The sequence below is a fragment of the Cyprinus carpio genome, chromosome A13 (assembly GCF_018340385.1).
Source record: "Cyprinus carpio isolate SPL01 chromosome A13, ASM1834038v1, whole genome shotgun sequence".
NCBI lineage: Eukaryota > Metazoa > Chordata > Actinopteri > Cypriniformes > Cyprinidae > Cyprinus > Cyprinus carpio.
Genome location: NC_056584.1, coordinates 11,037,043 through 11,054,800, shown reverse-complemented (window position 1 = coordinate 11,054,800; position 17,758 = coordinate 11,037,043). Strand labels below are relative to the sequence as shown.

At 35.9% G+C, this 17,758-nt stretch overlaps 2 protein-coding genes across 4 annotated transcripts; both read right to left on the bottom strand.

The window, feature by feature from the left end:
• Positions 1–294: 294 nt before the first annotated feature.
• Positions 295–5,468, bottom strand: LOC109086991 (ubiquitin-conjugating enzyme E2 D2-like). Of its 3 annotated transcripts, XM_042768771.1 has the most exons (9): positions 5,312–5,468; positions 5,095–5,210; positions 3,897–3,960; positions 3,772–3,803; positions 3,077–3,154; positions 2,883–2,988; positions 2,575–2,668; positions 1,994–2,075; positions 295–880 (listed from the first exon to the last, which is right to left on the bottom strand). In XM_042768771.1, exons 2-8 carry the CDS (start codon positions 5,116–5,118, stop codon positions 2,027–2,029), a joined length of 447 nt encoding a protein of 148 aa, XP_042624705.1. In that variant the 5' UTR covers positions 5,119–5,210; positions 5,312–5,468; the 3' UTR covers positions 295–880; positions 1,994–2,026. The 3 variants fall into 3 exon arrangements, with proteins under 3 accessions (XP_042624705.1, XP_042624707.1, XP_042624706.1); XM_042768773.1 differs by lacking the exon at positions 1,994–2,075; XM_042768772.1 differs by lacking the exon at positions 295–880 and having other exon boundaries at positions 1,990–2,075.
• A 2,582-nt stretch (positions 5,469–8,050) lies between these two features.
• Positions 8,051–12,595, bottom strand: LOC109087018 (RING finger protein 145-like). The gene is made up of 10 exons (XM_042768770.1): positions 12,327–12,595; positions 12,133–12,241; positions 11,947–12,038; positions 11,076–11,317; positions 10,818–10,987; positions 10,600–10,740; positions 10,341–10,523; positions 9,682–9,829; positions 9,240–9,596; positions 8,051–8,553 (listed from the first exon to the last, which is right to left on the bottom strand). The coding sequence occupies exons 1-10, from the start codon at positions 12,493–12,495 to the stop codon at positions 8,116–8,118; spliced, it is 2,049 nt and encodes a 682-aa protein (XP_042624704.1). The 5' UTR covers positions 12,496–12,595; the 3' UTR covers positions 8,051–8,115.
• Between the last annotated feature and the right edge of the window lie 5,163 nt (positions 12,596–17,758).

Here is a 17,758-nt window from a genome sequence, read left to right as displayed (position 1 = left end):
TTAGAAAACATTTCATATGAATTCACACCAGTTGCTATGTTTTATGTTCTATATCTTGCAATACAGAATTTTCAAAGATAAATATTTATTTGTCCTTACCAAACCTTATCGAGTACACTTATAATCAGATGATTCATTCTAAATGATTCATGACCTCAAATGCTCATTTCAAGTGATAAACCATAACCACTTTCCATATTCAATATGTGTGAGATCAACAACAACAAAAACAGTCTAATCTATGCTCATCTGAATACAGACTGTAAAATTCAAATAGAAAAACAACTACACAGCTATGAGTTATATCTTTATTGAAAGGAAAAAGTAGCGGGATTTTAAATGGATATTTAAGTCAATTGAGCGAGTTGTATCTCAGTGTCTCGGCTGTGAAAAGTTGGGCCAAGAGCTGTTCAGAATGTTGCAAATCTTTACAATCAAACAGGATATAGGAATCAGTCCCAATCGCTCACATCTGACCTTTTCTCCTGTGACTGCATGCACTCCAGGAGTAAAGCCCTCAAAAAGGCAGAATAACCTAAAGACATTCTCTTTCCGAGCAGCTCAAAGAGAACACACTCAGGTCACACAGGCATGACGTGTTGTGGAGTGAGAGGAGTTGATTGGTAAAGATCAAAGATATGCAGAGCTGAGAGTGGAAGAACTTCCATCAGACTGGCGAGGTCCATTTCAAGACTTTGTAGTGTGGAGAGGCCAGGAGCAGGCCTGCATTTCTGTTTGATTGTGCCTCCATAAGAGACGGATGGAGAAATATGGTCTTGCAACAGTGTCCAAAACATGAGAGAACAAACAGTGTATAAATGTGTCCCGCCAACATCACATGGCATATTTCTGAGTCCATTCCCGCGCTATTCTGTTGTATCTGCAAAGAGGACAGAAAAATATTAGACATTTGAAATCAAGTGACCCTTCATGCAGCCAAAACGCAGTTCAGTTTCAAACCCTTCTGATGACTATGTGATTTCTCCTTTATTAATAAAGTACTTCATTTAATCTCTTTTTAAAACATTTTTACTTGAAGATTTAAGGCAAGACACCCCAGATGAATTTAGAAAAAACTAACAGACATAATATAGTTGACTGATTATATTAAGAATTGCAAACATTTTTTGTATTTCACATTTCTGAAATTTTATATTGAAGTATTTAAATTATCTAAATAAATATGCACTTATTTACATACATTTACTGAACAGAAATCTGAACATTGGATAAAGCCAGGTAAATCAGAAAATACTGTTAGCAGCCAGAAAAAAAATTATATATATATATATATATAAAACCACGTTTTTAGGAATAACTACTTAACATCAGGTGAATAATATGATCACACCCCTCTGTAAAAACCCTTAATTGGAATAAAACTGTAAAGTTTGGTGTATGTACTTGTTAGTGCATTGCTCAGTGAATGGGAAAAATGTGTGAAAGATATGTATATAGATAGAGTGTGATAAACTAAACACTTATAGCTGTATGTTTTCTTTCCACTAGTCTGAACACATTATGAAAAGCCAAATAACCCAAAATCTCAAATGAACAAAACGTTTTGCCTGTAGTATCTTGCCTTTATGTATATTTCTACTAGCATCCTGATGCTTCTCATGCAGTGCTACAACTAGCTCACACAAACCACAAATGCACAGCCATTACAATTTTCAGCTCTAACAGTTTCCATCTACTTGACAAAAATGTCATGCTGCTTTAAGACTTTATGGCTGATTAAAAGCCATGCTTGCTGTAAGGTTGAGTTGAATGCAGGACTAAATAAACCCTAACAAATCACAAGATACCGCAGGGTTTGCAAAAGTTAAAAGCATATCTGAATTTTCACTTGAAAGCATTCTGTGCTTTTTCTCAGTCATTTTCGAGGACATGATAGCATGTATTAGTGATGCACACCTGCTGTGGCCACACGCTCATGCTGCAACACACCGGAAGCAACAGTTTGCAGCGCTTCACTCTCTCTCTACAGTACCTCTAATGTTCACAATGCAGAGTTGACTTTCACCTACAGCATGGCATATTTCTCTGTCCATTCCTTTGCCATTCTATTATACCTGATAGAGCATGGTGTATTAGACAAAAAAAGTCCTTGCTGTTCTGACAGCCCTTTCTATTCACAAAAACCTTGTGTCTTAAAATGATTCCCACAACCACGTCACTTAGAAAAAAGGGCTGACATAAGGTGCTCTTATTTATTACACATTTAATTTTTTTTTAACAACAAACAAATTATTAAATGAAGGTTTGATGCTGATATTATCTGTGATAAACTGCTGTAATTTGGTGCTGACTGCATTCAAATAAGCTTTTTGGATCAGACTTACAATGTAAATGTAACTGGCTTCTCTAGCCAAACATAATAATATTAATTTGCTTTCACTTATTAAGAATAACCAATGATTTTTATGGCCCTGCGAAAACAAATCTCTGAGACTCTCTCTAGACTTAAAAACTTGTAGCAAATTCAAATGAAATAGAAGTGTAAGATAACAAAATACAAAACAAATTTACAAAGTAAAAATGTAAAAATATTTAAATTCAGGCTGTACTTACTTCTCTGTGTCTGTTTTATAGATTCGGGCAATCTCTGGCACAAGAGGGTCGTCTGGATTGGGGTCACATAAGAGTGAGCAGATGGACAGGAGAACTACAGAGAGGAGCACAATATGTGGAAACACACCACGTCATTGACATATAGCACAGGGAATTCAATTATACAAAATATCACGTTGCTCGTCCAATCAAATTAGTCAACTGCAGCTACCTTATGTATCTATTATAGGCCTAATTTATTTCAAGTATTAGGACTTATTGTTTCTAAGCATTTACTAATAAAGAAACACCTATTATTGTGTGTGTACCTTTAGAAATAGTAAGCGCAGGAGACCACTGGGACCTGAGGATATCCAGACAGATGCTGCCATTACTGTTTATGTTGGGATGGTAGATTCTTGTAGTAAATGCAACCTAACACAAAGAAAGCAATTGTTATACACACCTACAGGCAAACATGCAAAAAAAAAAAAGGGTTTTGTGCTGTTTTTATAGTTCTTACCTTTGGTGGTTTGAAGGGGTAATCTGTTGGGAAGTGTATGGTTAGGAAAAAAACGCCACCCTGATATGGACTTTCATTCTGTTTTTTAATAAAAAAGGGAAAAAATGTCTTTAGTATATTTACACTACTGTTTCAAATTGTTTGGGGTCACTAAGAATTTCTTTTCATTTTAAGGATGCATTATTTTTTTTTTTTACAGAAATTATTGCTTTTATTCAAGGATGCATTAAAATGATAAAAAGTGATAGTAAAGACATCAATAATGTTACAAAAAAAATCAATTTCAAATAAATGCTGTTCTTTTTAACTTTTTTATTCATCAGAGAATCCTGGTTTCCACAAAAATATTAAGCAGCATAACTGTTTTCAACATTAATAATAACTGGCATATTAGAATGATTTCTGAAGGATCACGTGACACTGAAAATTCAGCTTTGCATCACCGGAATAAATTACATTTAAAATACATTGAAATGCAAAACAGTTGTTTTAAATTGAAATAATATTTCAAAATATTGCTGTTTTTACTGTATTTTTCATCAAATAAATGCAGCCTTTGCAAGCATCAAAGACTTCCAAACACATTTAAAAAAAAAATGCAACCAACACCAAACGTCTGAACAGTATTGTACATTTTGTGTCAGTATTATACTATTTAGTAACATGCTTCTACAGCAATGTTTTATTGTACTCACCGGCCCCATGATTGTTGCCTGCCAGTGGAACACTGCAGGAGAGATTGCATGTACAGCATCAGTCTACAGAAAATACATACGGCCGTAAACACCGCACAATATATGTAAAAAATCTGTGATCTCACCATCATCCCCCACTGGACCTGCTGAACACTGTGCAGGAGGATCACGTGCCAAATCATTCAATTCCTACAGGGGAGAGTCCGAATGAGTTTTATGAAACACAAGCATGCAGAACTACTGAAAAGACACAGACTCTCCAAAACGAAGGGTCAATAATGGTATCACTATGGTGAGTGACAGCAAGATGAAACCAGCAGATTGAGTGTGTAGCAGCACAGTGTATTTATAGCTCCAGAGGGGTCATGAGGGAGAAGAGCTGGCACACAACCGGCAGGAGCCCACAGGCATGTCCGTCTGCGCTCACTACTTCAAGAGCACTACGTTTAGTTTTATTTCAACATGTCTGTTGAATCGGGAGACACCTGGGGGTATTTCATGACAGGGGGGTAGAAATCTGGCATCATTCCAGAGCTGTTCCATTGCACAACTACAGACAGGTTTGAACTTCACAACACAATGACACAACACTAAACAGGATCCCAAATTAAACCTTACAGTGAGCTACAAGATGAGGAGTAAAATGATCTCGACGTCAAAACGTTTAGGACTTATAATAATAATAATAATAATAATAATAATAATACTAAACTTTAATTTCAATAGTGCCTTTGAAAGGTACATCTCAAAGCTTCACACGGATAATCACATTAACAAAACTTTAAAAAGATTTACAAACTTTTTGTTTCGTTTCATTTAATGAGACTAATTAAGGTAAGAATCTACTGTCCACAGCACGAGGCAAAGTACCAATACTACAGTAATTATTTTAATTATCAGTCAATCGATGTGAGATTTACCATATATATATATTCTAAACATTTTATAACCCCACCAATGACATCGAGACTGTCATAGTAAATAATTATCAGCTGTCAAGTCCTTTATTAACACTCGTTTAAAATGGCACGTTAAAATTGTATACACAGACTTTATTTATTTATTTATATATATATATATATATATATATATATATATATATATATATATATATAATATATATATATATATATATATATACACACGACAGGTTTGTTGTCCTTATAAATAAACATACGAAAAATCGTTCGTCGCTTGAATTAGGAATAAGCACTTTCTTTATAAGCACTACGCCGACACGCTGCTACATAACTGAATCATTTAATGATACACTGGTTTATAATATGTCTGGCTGGTATATTTATACTCGATATAGTTTCTTACCTTATGGATTCGTTTAAGCGCCATCTTCGCACTGGGTGTAGTGGCTCCTGAGTAACTAGCGCCCTAAATCTCGCTCTTTCTCAAAATGTGAGCTAACCTGAGAGCTAGCCAGCTTCCTAAATAGAAAGTAACATTACAGATGTCAGGATGTCAAGAAACATATCTTACGTTCAATGTCTAAAAAAATGATATGGCAATCAAAAGTGTGAATACAGACAGGCCGTGATCCCTGTCGGTGACTGTAATGCTGATGTGTGTACACTTCTCTTTCAGTTTGTCTGAGATCTGACAAGATGTCCGAGAGCTTGTTGTTAGCCACTTCTTCTTCTCTTGCGGATACAATGGCGAATCAAACCGTGATAATGAGCCGCGCGCCCCCGTGAGCGCTGGATGTCTTGGCGGCACTAAAAACTGTAAAAAAATTCATATACACTACCGGTCAAAAGTTTGGGATCAGAACGGTTTTGAATGTTTCTTACAGGAGTTTCTTATGCTCATCAAGGCTGCATTTATATGATTAAAAATACAGGAAAAAAATTAATATTGTGAAATATTATTATGATGTAAAATAAAGTTTTTCTATGTTAATATATATCAAAATCTAATTTATTGCTGTGATGCAAAGCTGATTTTTCAGACTCATTAATTATTATCAGTGCTGGAAACTGTTGTGCTGCTTAATAATTTTTTGGAACGTGTGATACTTTTTTTCGGGATTCTTTGATGAATAAAAACTTAAAAAGAAGAGCATTTATTTAAAATAGAAATCTTTTTTAACAATATACACTACCATTCAAAAGTTTGGGGGTCAGTAAATTTTTATTCTTTCTTTTTTTTGAAAGAAATTAAAACTTTTATTCAGCAAGGATGTGTTAAATTGATAAGAATTGATAGCAAAGATTTATATTGTTAGAAAATATTTATATTTTGAATAAATGCTATTCTTTTTAACTTTCTATTCATCAAATTATCCTGAAAAAAGTAAGTTTTTAAAAAAAAGTTTCCAAAAAATATTAGGCAGCACAACTGTTGCCAAAATTGATAATTCTAATAATAAACCAGCTTTTTAGAATGATTTCTTAAGAATCATGTGACACTTTATACTGGAGTAATGGCTGATTTAAATTCAGCTTTGCATCAAATAAAAAAATAAAATTTTAAAGGATATTAAAATAGAAAAAAAAATTTAATAACATAATAACATTTTTTCACATTACTTTTTATCAAATATGACAACAATAGATTTTTTTTTCAAAAACATTACAAGTCTTACTGACCCCAAACTTTTGAACGGTAGTGTGTATATATATATATATATATATATATATAGTGTTGTGTCATTGTGTTGTGTGTTATATATATATATATATATAGATATATGGATATATATATATATATATATATATATATAGTGTTGTGTCATTGTGTTGTGTGTCAGACGGAGAATAGTAAATGGATTATCCAGAAACATTTTACGTACTTCCTTGGAAATGAAAATTTCTTTTGAACTACAGGTAACTGAGATGAAATGTGAAGATAATGGTCATGGTGCGGTGAAACCTAGACAATGGCAGATTTAAACAGCAATTTGTGAATAGCACGTGACTTTTGGGTCAGGATGGTATCAAATTATAATTCCATTGTATATTTGTTCTCAACCTTTTCCCAGCAGTTCTTGAATAACTGAATATATATATTTTAGCTTGGCAATAACTAGAAAAATTTATATTCATTATAAAAACATCCATGGAGTTTAATGATTTTATTAATTTGAAATTTAATTAGGCTAGCTAACCTTATTCGTTCAGGATAGGAGGGCATGAACTAAATAAAAAATACCTTAATTTGTAGTTTTAGCTTTTTAATGCTTGTATTATATTAAATAATTTTAATTCATCAATTCAAATCATTTTGTGGCCCCTGGTTGAGAACCACTAGTCTGTGGGATTTTCTTATTAACTTTTATGAACTTGTATTCAATGATCACCGTATTCATGGTATTTAAATGCTACTTCAAGGTACAAAGAATAGTGTAGTATTACAATGGTGCATATACACAGAAAAATCACATTACCAGATTTTAAACACCAGGATACTGCTAAGTGCTACACACTGGACAAGTTCACTTACAAAGTAGACAAAATAGGTAATGCAGTAACAAAAACCTAAATGGCATTTATCAAAGCACCTGTGAATTAAATATATAACTATATACATAATAAATATATCACAAAAGTAAAACAACTTTTCAGTCAAGTGTACAGACATAAACAACTTTTCAGTCACAAAAACCAGGCAAGAGTAAAACAACTTTTCAGTCAAGTGTGATTGCATAAGCCTTTAATCGTTATCCTCTGCTCTTAACATAGCTTAAAATTTGACTGTCTTTTATCCATTCATTCTTAAAATTTGACTGTCTTTTATCCATTCATTCTGGCAGAACTCATCCACAATCCAAAATGTAATTAAGAGAACAATCGCCATGAATCCTTCATTACAACTTCATAATGTCAGTTTAAATAAAAGCACACAATGGAGCAATACAGAAAGGTCAGAAGCACAGATATCAACAGACCTGCATCACACACATACCATAACCTGGATCTGAACTAACAGAAAAGACCCAAATGACACAAATAAAATACAGAATTAGTTCATTGTCAGCAGGAATTTGTTTGTAATACATCTATTCTTTCAAGTCTTCCTTAGAACTGAACAATCATCACTGAACCATCCAGCATTATTTCTTAACAAATGTCAAGAAAAGATTCTTCCAAATGAATATCATTTGGTAAGTATGATCTAACGCTGCTGAGGAGTCCTAGCACACAATCAGCAGAACGTCTTCAGGGTTAATGACGTACCTACAGTTCTGTTATTTGTAACCCTCTCCTGTTATGGCTTCCTTTCAGTGCGTCCCACTTTCTCTGAGCTTTGCTCTGTTTTTTTGCCTCTGTCAGTCTGTCTTGTTGTTGCCATGGCAGTTTCTCTGATGCAAGCTTCTCTGACTGAGCTTACGTTTCAGTCTGCTTCCCTAAGCTCCTGAGAAGCTACTTCAGGTTCTCCATCTGATAAGCAAAAGGGTACAGTACTTGCCACACCTTCAGAATCACCATTTGCACCATAGCGCAAGTGTTGGAGACTCTCCTTGCTACAATTCCTCTCGGAGTTTGAGTATTTATTGTCAGACTCATCACAGTTCGTCTCTGCAGAGTAAACACTGTCTCCCTGTGATCCCTGCTCCTCCTGCTGATGGGTCTCAGGAGAAGGCGGTTGCTCTGATGGAGGTGGGTTTCGGTGGGTCGGTGGAGCTTCATCTGCCGCAGCTTTGGGATTAGCCGAGGAGGGTTTGATGGAGGCATGGCACATGGGGCACGTCTCTTGCACATAGAGCCACTTTCTCAAACAGGTGCCATGGAAGAAATGATCACAGTATGTGATCACCGCTGATGTCATGTCCTGCAGGTTAGAAAAAAATTACCATCATCAAAGTGATGCAAAGTTTAATCTGTTTACTCAGAAGATACTGTTATCATTTATACTACTTGTCAGATGTTTGGAATAAATCAGATTTTTGTTTTTGTTACAAGCATATTGGCTATTTATTAGTAGTTATAAAGCACATATTAATGTCTTATTGTGCATGACCATATTTTAGATCCCTAAATCCTACCCCATACCTAAACGTAACAACTACCTTACTATTAATAAGCAGCAAATTAGTAGTTTTTTGAAGGAAAACTCTTAGTAAATAGTGAATGTGTATTCCCTATTATAAATTGTTACTTTATTTATTTTTACCAATGCTGAAAATAGTTTTTGCTGCTCAAGATTTTGTGGAAGCTACATCTTTTTTTTCAGGATTCTTTGATGAATAGACAGAACAAATGAACAGCATTTATTTGAAACAGAAAATCTTTTGTATCATCATAAATGTCAGTTCGATGCAATTTAATGCATCCTTGCTAAATAAAAGTGTTAACCTCAAAGTGTATCACAGTTTCCCCAAAAATATTAAGCAGCATGTTTTTTGAGCAGCAAATCAGCATATTAGAAGGATTTCTGAAGGATCATGTGACACTGAAGACTGGAGTAATGATGCTGAAAATTCATGCAGAACACCTTTGCTTTGTGCTTGTTCTGACCTGGAAGCAGATGGCACAGACATCATTGTGGTCGTGCAGCTGCTCTGCGCTGGCTCGTGGAAGTACACTGATTTTGCGAGCAGCTTCCTGTCTAAGCAAGAAGCTTTTCCAGCCAGACTGGGCACGTAGCCACACATTGCAGTAGGAGTGGATGATAATGATCGACACTCCCATCCAGCTCCACTCTCCCCACAGTGACTCCCACACCCCGTATGCCACCACACACACAGCCACCGCGAACTCAAGCAAACGGCACACTCCATTCACGTAATAAACAATCTCATCAAAGCAAGGCAGGGCAGCACCGCGCCAGACCTCCACCATGAACAGGCTGTAGATCAGCAGAGTGCCTGTCACCTATAAAAGGGAGCACAGCATGCTGGGATCTCACTCAAAAAAAAAAAAAAAATTGAAACAAATGAGTTCATAAAACAGATCGTACCTGCAGTGAGGTGAGCATACAGCTAGAGGCCAAGATCAGCAGCCAGAAATCCATGCTGAAAATCTGGGAGATCTTGTAGGCCATGAATCCCGGAAATACCAGCAGAAATCCACACATAGATAAACCACGCAAGTGCTTCCACACACTTCTGTGGATGCAGAAAGAAAAAAATGGATTTGCTCAAGCATGAAAAGAAAATTCACAAAAACACAATGTTAAACACATTAATGCCCAAAATAACTCAAGATAACTTAATTGTTTTCATGTCCAAATTTCAAATAAATAAATAAAAGTATAAATTCTAAATTATATATATATATATATATATATATATATATATATATATATATATATATATATATATATATATATATATATACATATAGAGAGAGAGAGAGAGAGGGAGAGAGAGAGAGATTACAATTATGTTGCAAAAGATTTAAAATAAATGCTGTACTTTTGAATTTTCTAGTAATCAAAAAATCCTGAAAAAAAAAAAACAGTTGTAACGAAACAATAAAAGAACAAACATATTTCACAAACACATTTCCATGGTATAGCATAACATTTCTTGCATGTACACCAGGTATACACAATGTCATACCTCCAATCTGTCATTAATAATTTAATTTCTTCAGGTTTTAAATGGAACCACATACCTGTTTCTACTAGCTCCGAGCCCCAACACAACAGGCTCTGTGATCTCACTCATGCTTTGTAGAGTAGATATGAGAATGATGAAGAGGATGATAAAGAGCAGAAAGCAGCGCTGTAGAGACGCCATGTCCAACAACCCAGTCTGCAGGGCCAGCAGCAGCAGAGTCACTCCCTCTGTCACACCCCTACAATATATAAAAACATGAACGTTTCAACTCAACAAACACATGCACACCGTAAACATACACCATCTGCTCGTACCTGTGCATGACATTATGGTTCTGGAGAGCGCTGAATCCTCCAAGATAGACCTTACAGAGACTCAGAAGTCCCAGTGCCGTATAAGACACCACAAACGTTAAGCCAAGCAGGGAGTATGGGCTAGCACAGCATTCAGACACACTGAAAAACACATGCACATTAGATACAATTCACATCTGATATGGCCATTCAGTGAGATTGAATACCGTGCTGTTTACCTGGTGAGGAAGTAGAGTAGCAGACCCTGTTGGACAGCAGTGACGGTGCCATAATTGGTAACAAGTTGCACTCCGAACAGCACATACCAGAAAACACTAAACAATACAGGCACAGCAAAGCCATGCCAGACAGATACTCCAACCGCCATCAGTCTGAACAACTCAGTCACCTAGAGAAACAACCGAGATTGAGAAAAGAAAAACTAAGGCGATGTATGTGCAAAGATGCAAGGGTGTTGGTATGTGTTTGTGTTTTACCTCTATCACCATGATCTCTCTGTAAGCGGCTCTGGCCAGTCTGTACGGCACAAAGAAGTTAGCGAGGAGGAAGACGGCCACCTCGGCCCCTGTGATCATCATGGCCACGGAGGAGAGTGTGAGGAGCCAGTCTAGACGGACAGACACCACTCGCGCCAGAAGAGGGAGCAAGTGCGCTGAGAACAGCCAAACATGTCGAGTCCGCATGAGGAAGGCACACAGCGTGCTGACTATTATCTGACCTGCAGGTGATCACACAGACACACACACACATACACATAAAAGAGAGTCATAATCAGGACTGATATGCACATAATACATGCACATAAACCATACAAAAACTGCATGACAGAAAACACTTTTTCTTGCACCCTCTCTTAAGCACTTAAGTTATAATTTTAAGGAAAGGTTGTGCTCTTTCCAAGTACACTTTGCAGTTTATATATAATATTTTAATTACTAATCAAGTTCTTTGGTGGGGACATATATATATATATATATTATAATATATATAATATAATATTCTATATGGTTTATATAATTGAGAATATCTATATATGTAAATCACTCGTTTTTCTAAAGAAACATTGTCCATGACTCCAGAGGAAAGTACAATGGAGTCCGCGTCTCGCCACCCCTTTGAGTTTTAAAACAGTTTAAAGCGTGCAGTGACTTTGTGTGGGGGTAATGAGAATTTTTTTTTAGTTCTACATACTTTCCAAAATATTAAGATTTTTTTTTAGTTTGTCAGACTTTGTGGAATATGTTAAGCAAAAAATCTAGTAAACTACATATTTGCCAAAAGCTTAATACCTTTAAGGTCTAATTCATTTTTGGCATCACTATAAGGGTTGTGAAACTTGTAACTTACTGGTGAGCGCAGTCACGAAACGGTTCAGTGCCGGAGAATCCAGAAAGAGCGCACCATCATATCCGTACTGAGGTTCATCTCTTACATAATCTCTGTTAATACAACAAAACCATCTGAAAAACTACCGACAAACTGATAACTTTATTCACATATTTAAAAAAAGAAAACTAACATTGTTATTTTCACCTGACAATCTGATGACCCATGTAAAGTAGCAGGGCACAGAGAACATGCAGGTAGAGCTGGATAATATGTCCAAGAGGCAACAGCAGCACCACGGCGCTCACTATGTGACCTGCAGCACAAACCAACAACGCCACATATTACACAGCTAGCCAGTACTACAATGTAATGACTCATTATGTTCACATAGTATTTACCCAAGTAATACATGTTCCAGATGACATATTTGTACTTGAAGAGCATGTCTCCTGTCCTCGCTTTGAGATGATCCGTGAAGCTGTCAATGTCACATTTATACAGCATCTCCAACACCAAGATGCTGGGCACCCTGAGGACAACATTAGCCACCTCCTCTAGTCGGGGCATCTTAACACGGACACAGTAACCACCAGTACCATGCAGGAAGACTGTCACATCATGACATTTGTCTTAAGATCATGCTCTTGAATTCTGCTCCTTGACCAAATAAAAATGCTGATTGCTTGCATTTGATAAATCACTTCATGATTAATTACTGTGTGGGCAGAATTTTCAAGACATTGATGATTAATTCTGCAACTAAGCCACCTTAAACTTGATAAATCACTTCATGATTAATTCTGCAACTAAGCCACCTTAAACCAGTCTTAGATGTTTTTTTTTGTTTGTTTTTTTTTATCTCAGTGTAAGGTATTTTTAAAGACGGTTGCATCCCACCTCCAGTGTGTGTGTTTGAAGCATCACAGCACCTCGTGGGTTATTCGTCTCAAAACAAAAGCGCCTCCGCACAATTCATCCTCGAGAAATGTACCGTTTCCACACCTGGCACGACCGCAGACTGTTTAGGAACTACTAGCGTCAACTGCAAACAAACTTCTCGTGCTCCCCGTCTTCTTCTTTAGTGTTTTGCACGGCGGATCGCAAACTACAAAAGCACATTACCGCCTCTTACTGGTTCAAGCACTGCCTCCTTCCAGAGACTGGTCCTCAGCTCAGTCCAGAGCGAAGAAAAACTATATTATACAATCCACAATTATATAGATCCTCCATTCTCCATATATAACTGTCCATTTCAAATATTTAACTTTAGGAGCTGTAGCAGTTTTGTTGTGGTGTTTCTTTCTTTTTTATTTTATTTTTTAATCAAATTAAATTAAATTATATTTTATTTATTTTATTTTTTAAAGACTATTTAATGTTAATTGTTGCTGTTCCTAGATCCATGCTGTTTTATTCTAAAATGATTCTTTGTGATACATAAATAAATACATCCTCATTATTGACTCTCTGGTGCTCAACAGACTGTCACGCTCTCAACAGGTTTCAGATTCAAGATTTTTTTTTTAACAGAACATGTACGGTAAGTGGGACTGGCTCCGGTGAGAGGACTCCTCTTCTCCACTAAGCAAGTAAGTGACAGATATGTTGCATTTATGATCTATATTGTTATAGTTTTATGCATAAACATGACCAGTCACAAAAAGCTAAAGCTGTACCATGACTTTTTTTTTATCACTTTTTCCTTTTAACATTGTGAATGGCTCACATACTGCCCATTTTGGCCTTCATACACTTCATTGCTTTTACTTAACAAAATGAAAGAGATGCACTGTGAGTTGTGTATTTCTTTATTTGTGTTCATCATTTGCAGAGTGAAAATTCCTCTCAATTTCAGAATACACATAATGATGGACGAAGGATTGTAAAGATATTTCAGTGGAACTTGGCCTTCATTGCATCAATTTTGTGTTTATGTTTTATTTCAATGTCAATTATATTTAATTCATGTATTCAGACAATAAGGTTCTATATAGTACACATTGTTCTTTATGGAACCTAAAGGGTTCTGTTTAGCACCAAAAAAAGTCCTGCTATTATTACAAGCTAAAAAATCTGGAACTCTTTAGAATGGTGTACTTATTTTCTTCTCTTATGATCTTATCATAAACCTTTATCCACTGTTAGCTGTACTGAATATAAATGGCCACCATTTTTTTTTCTGTATTCAAATACTGCAATTTTTAATGTTTATTTTTTTTCTTTTTAAGTTTTTTCAGTTTTATACAATACTTGGTTTATCAAACTGTCTGCTTCCTCATTCTCCTCCATCACATCAAACGTAAAACACACACACACAGACAAAAAACGACTGCATTTCCTCAATGTAATGCTGTATAAATGTAAGTAGCCTGCTTATTTGTTTTTAACTTCATGGCAGAACTGGAGTCTGTGCCTTACGTTTTCTGCTGTAACCTCCTTTCATTTCACTGTATGGCCTGCATTTTATTTTATTTTTTTAAATGAAGGAATCTTCTAAGGAAACTAGTTTTAGTCAGATTTTCAAGGCACCATGGAGCCATGGTCTGGAACCGATTCATGTGAGCTTTACTCATAACCAAGCAAATATTGAATAACGCTAGAAATGAATTCATACATTTAAAAAAATTCTGAAATTAATGAATTTGTTTTCAGTCGCTCCTCTACACTTCCTTTTTTCACCTGTTAATTTACATTTTTTATTTACATAACTTTTGTAAAGTCATCTAAACATTTCCAGTGTTCCCCTATTATTTAATTTCAATAGTGTTCTTTTTAAATTAAGATACTGACAAGAAGTAAGTTCACTGACATTAAGACAAGAATTAAGTAACCTGCATTTCCAAAGAATGCTGTGTATTTGACAAAATGGTCAGAAATAATAACAATTAAAAAATTACCCAGTAAAATAAAATGTCAACTGTGTAAATAAAGTAAATTGACATATTTAACATGAATTCTTGCTAAGAATAGCATTTTAACAATTCATTGTAACAACTCATGAAAGGATTTTAAAGTAGGATAATTTATATAAGTTCTTTGATGGGCTGACAACTGTACGTTTAAAAAAGATCAGCAAGCAACAGAACTTCTGCCACCACATTAACCTTGCTTATTTTGCACGAGTAGTTTACAGGAAATAAAGGCAAGGTCCACTTCTGCTTATTTCAGCAATCATCGGTCTCTTCTTAGTCATGCGTCTCAGCTGTGACACAGGTTTTTGGGAAGGCATCATCACGCCAGAGACTGTACACGGAGGAAGAAAATACATCGAACGCTGACCTCTAATAACCCTCACCTAAGCAGAACACACACATTAAGCATTTGAGAATGGTAACTATTAAAATACAGTGCAGGTAAAAAGCAGTGGGTGCTGTAAAGGTCTGAGTCTCTGTGAGTAAGGGGGAAAGGAAATGGGCTCAGTGACCTTTGCAGGCAATTTCCCCTGTGTTCAAACAGCAGCATGAAAGCCAGGTCTGTTTCTGAAGTCTGTGCAAAATGTCAATTGCAACTTATCCCACCAGCAGAAGGATTTGCTCTGAAAGTAGATTCACTTATTGTGTCCGTCAGCTTTAAAGTCATTGCACATGGATGGTTTGAGCCAATCCTCACTCCTTCTTAGTCTGTGTCTTTTTTTAGAAAGAATATTTCATCCAGAAATGAAAATTCAGTCATCATTTACTCACCCTTGTGTCATTCCAAACCTGTACGAATTTCTTTCACAATACTTTCTAGACTGTTTTTGACTATCAAAGTCAGTGGTTTCAGAACAACATTGGACCCCGTAGGACTTATATTGTGTGAGCAAATAAACACTGAGAGATTTTTCAAAATATCTTCTCTTGTGTTCCACAGTAAGTTTGTAACAACCTGAGGGTGAGTAAATGATCACAAAATGTTGGTTTTCGATGAACCAACCATTTAAGGTAACAGTTGCAGGTTACCAAATGCCAATAGTTCTCATTTCACCATAAATAAATTATTTCCATCATAACATTAGTAACGGATCTGATGTTTCCTTTAGATACAAAATGAAAATAATGAAAAACAACCATCACATCCGCACAAGCAAGCAGCTTAAATACTACGCCATCAATGAGACTACGTGCTTCAGTAAGGAGGGTGTGAAATGTTCACTGACTTCATTTTACAGTAAGCGATAGATGGAAGTAGTGTGGGGAGTGGAACAACTGTATTCATGGTTTTAACACCGCACATCATCATGATGCAATATACATGTATCAGTCAGCAGAAAATTCCATATGACAACTTTCTAACTATTTTTGTCAGAGACTTTAGTACATGTAAACATGACATTGCAAATGTAGGTTCCAAATGTGCCATTGCCATATCCTTTATGGACACACAGCAGCGTCGTTGCTGTCTGTCTCTGCTAAGTCACTGCTCTTGTCATGAAACTGCTCTTTTGCAATAAGGGGAATTCCTGGTTCCTTCTCTGACAAGCCCTTTTTTTCTCCGTCTCCCTTTTTTCCCTTTTTTGTTTTATGGGAATAGAGGGCTGAACCAGTGAGATGTTTTTCCTCAGAAGCGCTTTGTATTGATTCATTACGAGGGGGCGGGAGACTCCCTCCCACTGCTTCCTTCTTACTGGGAAGTGATTGCAGGCTTACGGTACTGTGAGTGAGTGAGTGTAAGAGAAAGATAAAAACAGAGAGTGAGAGAGAGAGAGAGAGATATTTAAGCTGAGAGAAAACAGAAGTCATAGATTCAGAGGTCACAAGAACTCCGCTCATTTCTGGCTTTACATGTGAGTTGCCGGAGACTCTAGAGGCAAATAAAGATTGTGGATTTTAAAGCATCAGCTTGATCCATGATAGTCATAGACGCCCAGGAGCAAGAGATATGAAGTTGATGTTGACAAACTGGGATAAGAATGCCTCTCTCCTTATCAGATAAGTATTATTGTTTATGATGTTGTGTATGATGTTTAGCATGAGATAAATGTCATAAATAAATATTTTGAACTTGTAAAGTTAATTATGAGAGATGTGTGGTGGGTAAAAATAGTCTTACTGTATCTATAAAATGTCATTATTGTGTTGTTGTGAAATTTCAAATAATTGAATAGTAATGTCAGAGCTGTGAGCTTATACAAATGTAGTTTTATATCTGGTCAAAAAAAAATGTGACACGTTGTTCATCATAGCATTGTAAAAAAAAATAAAAAATTCTGGGACTTCAGAGGGGGTTTCCAATTGTGCACCCATCAGGGCAGTTTGACTGGTTCAGTGCCGTTTATTGGGAAGAAACAGTTTCCTGAAAGTCCTCAGGTGTGGCAGGTTCTCAGTTAAGGGCATGAAGTTCAATGCTTTTTCGCTGCATTTAAGTAATGATCAGACATTAAACAAATATGTGATGGAGATAACATTGAGACAAAAACGTGACTAACCCTCTGGCCTTTGCAGAGATACACCTATGAATTTATTAGCTGTGTTTCTCTTGTTCAAGGAAAACAACAGCAGCAAAAGTGTATCAAGAGTCCTTAACTGGGCTTCTTGGTTGTTTGTTCATGTATTTTTTTAAGCTTCCAGAAGTTTTCAGGTTTGGGTTACTGAATGGATGCAGTTTTAGTTGAAATAACAATTTTAAAACACACCATGGCAACAGCATTTCAGTATCATTACTAAACAAGTGTAATTTTTAAATATTCATGTTCAGTAAATGCTGACAAAGTTTGTCTTGAGCACTAAAGCCCTGAGAACTGAATTCCATAGATGGTGTTCATAAAGAGTTCATCTATGGGCTCAGTTCTTCTGGCATTGTGTTCAATGTCTTCCAAACAAATTCACCAAAAAGACATCAAATGATTTCC

Excerpts from the sequence above, each read along its gene's own strand:
- LOC109086991 (XM_042768771.1), bottom strand. The coding sequence starts at position 5,118 with ATGGCGCTTAAACGAATCCATAAG. Across the intron at positions 2,669-2,882 it reads TGCGCTTACTATTTCTAAAG|TTCTCCTGTCCATCTGCTCA; the intron begins GTACACACACAA and ends TCCTCTCTGTAG. Across the intron at positions 2,076-2,574 it reads TATAAAACAGACACAGAGAA|GTATAATAGAATGGCAAAGG; the intron begins GTAAGTACAGCC and ends ATGCTCTATCAG.
- LOC109087018 (XM_042768770.1), bottom strand. The coding sequence starts at position 12,495 with ATGCCCCGACTAGAGGAGGTGGCTAATGTTGTCCTCAGGGTGCCCAGC. Across the intron at positions 12,039-12,132 it reads ATGGGTCATCAGATTGTCAG|AGATTATGTAAGAGATGAAC; the intron begins GTGAAAATAACA and ends TTGTATTAACAG. Across the intron at positions 9,830-10,340 it reads CTCGGAGCTAGTAGAAACAG|AAGTGTGTGGAAGCACTTGC; the intron begins GTATGTGGTTCC and ends CTGCATCCACAG.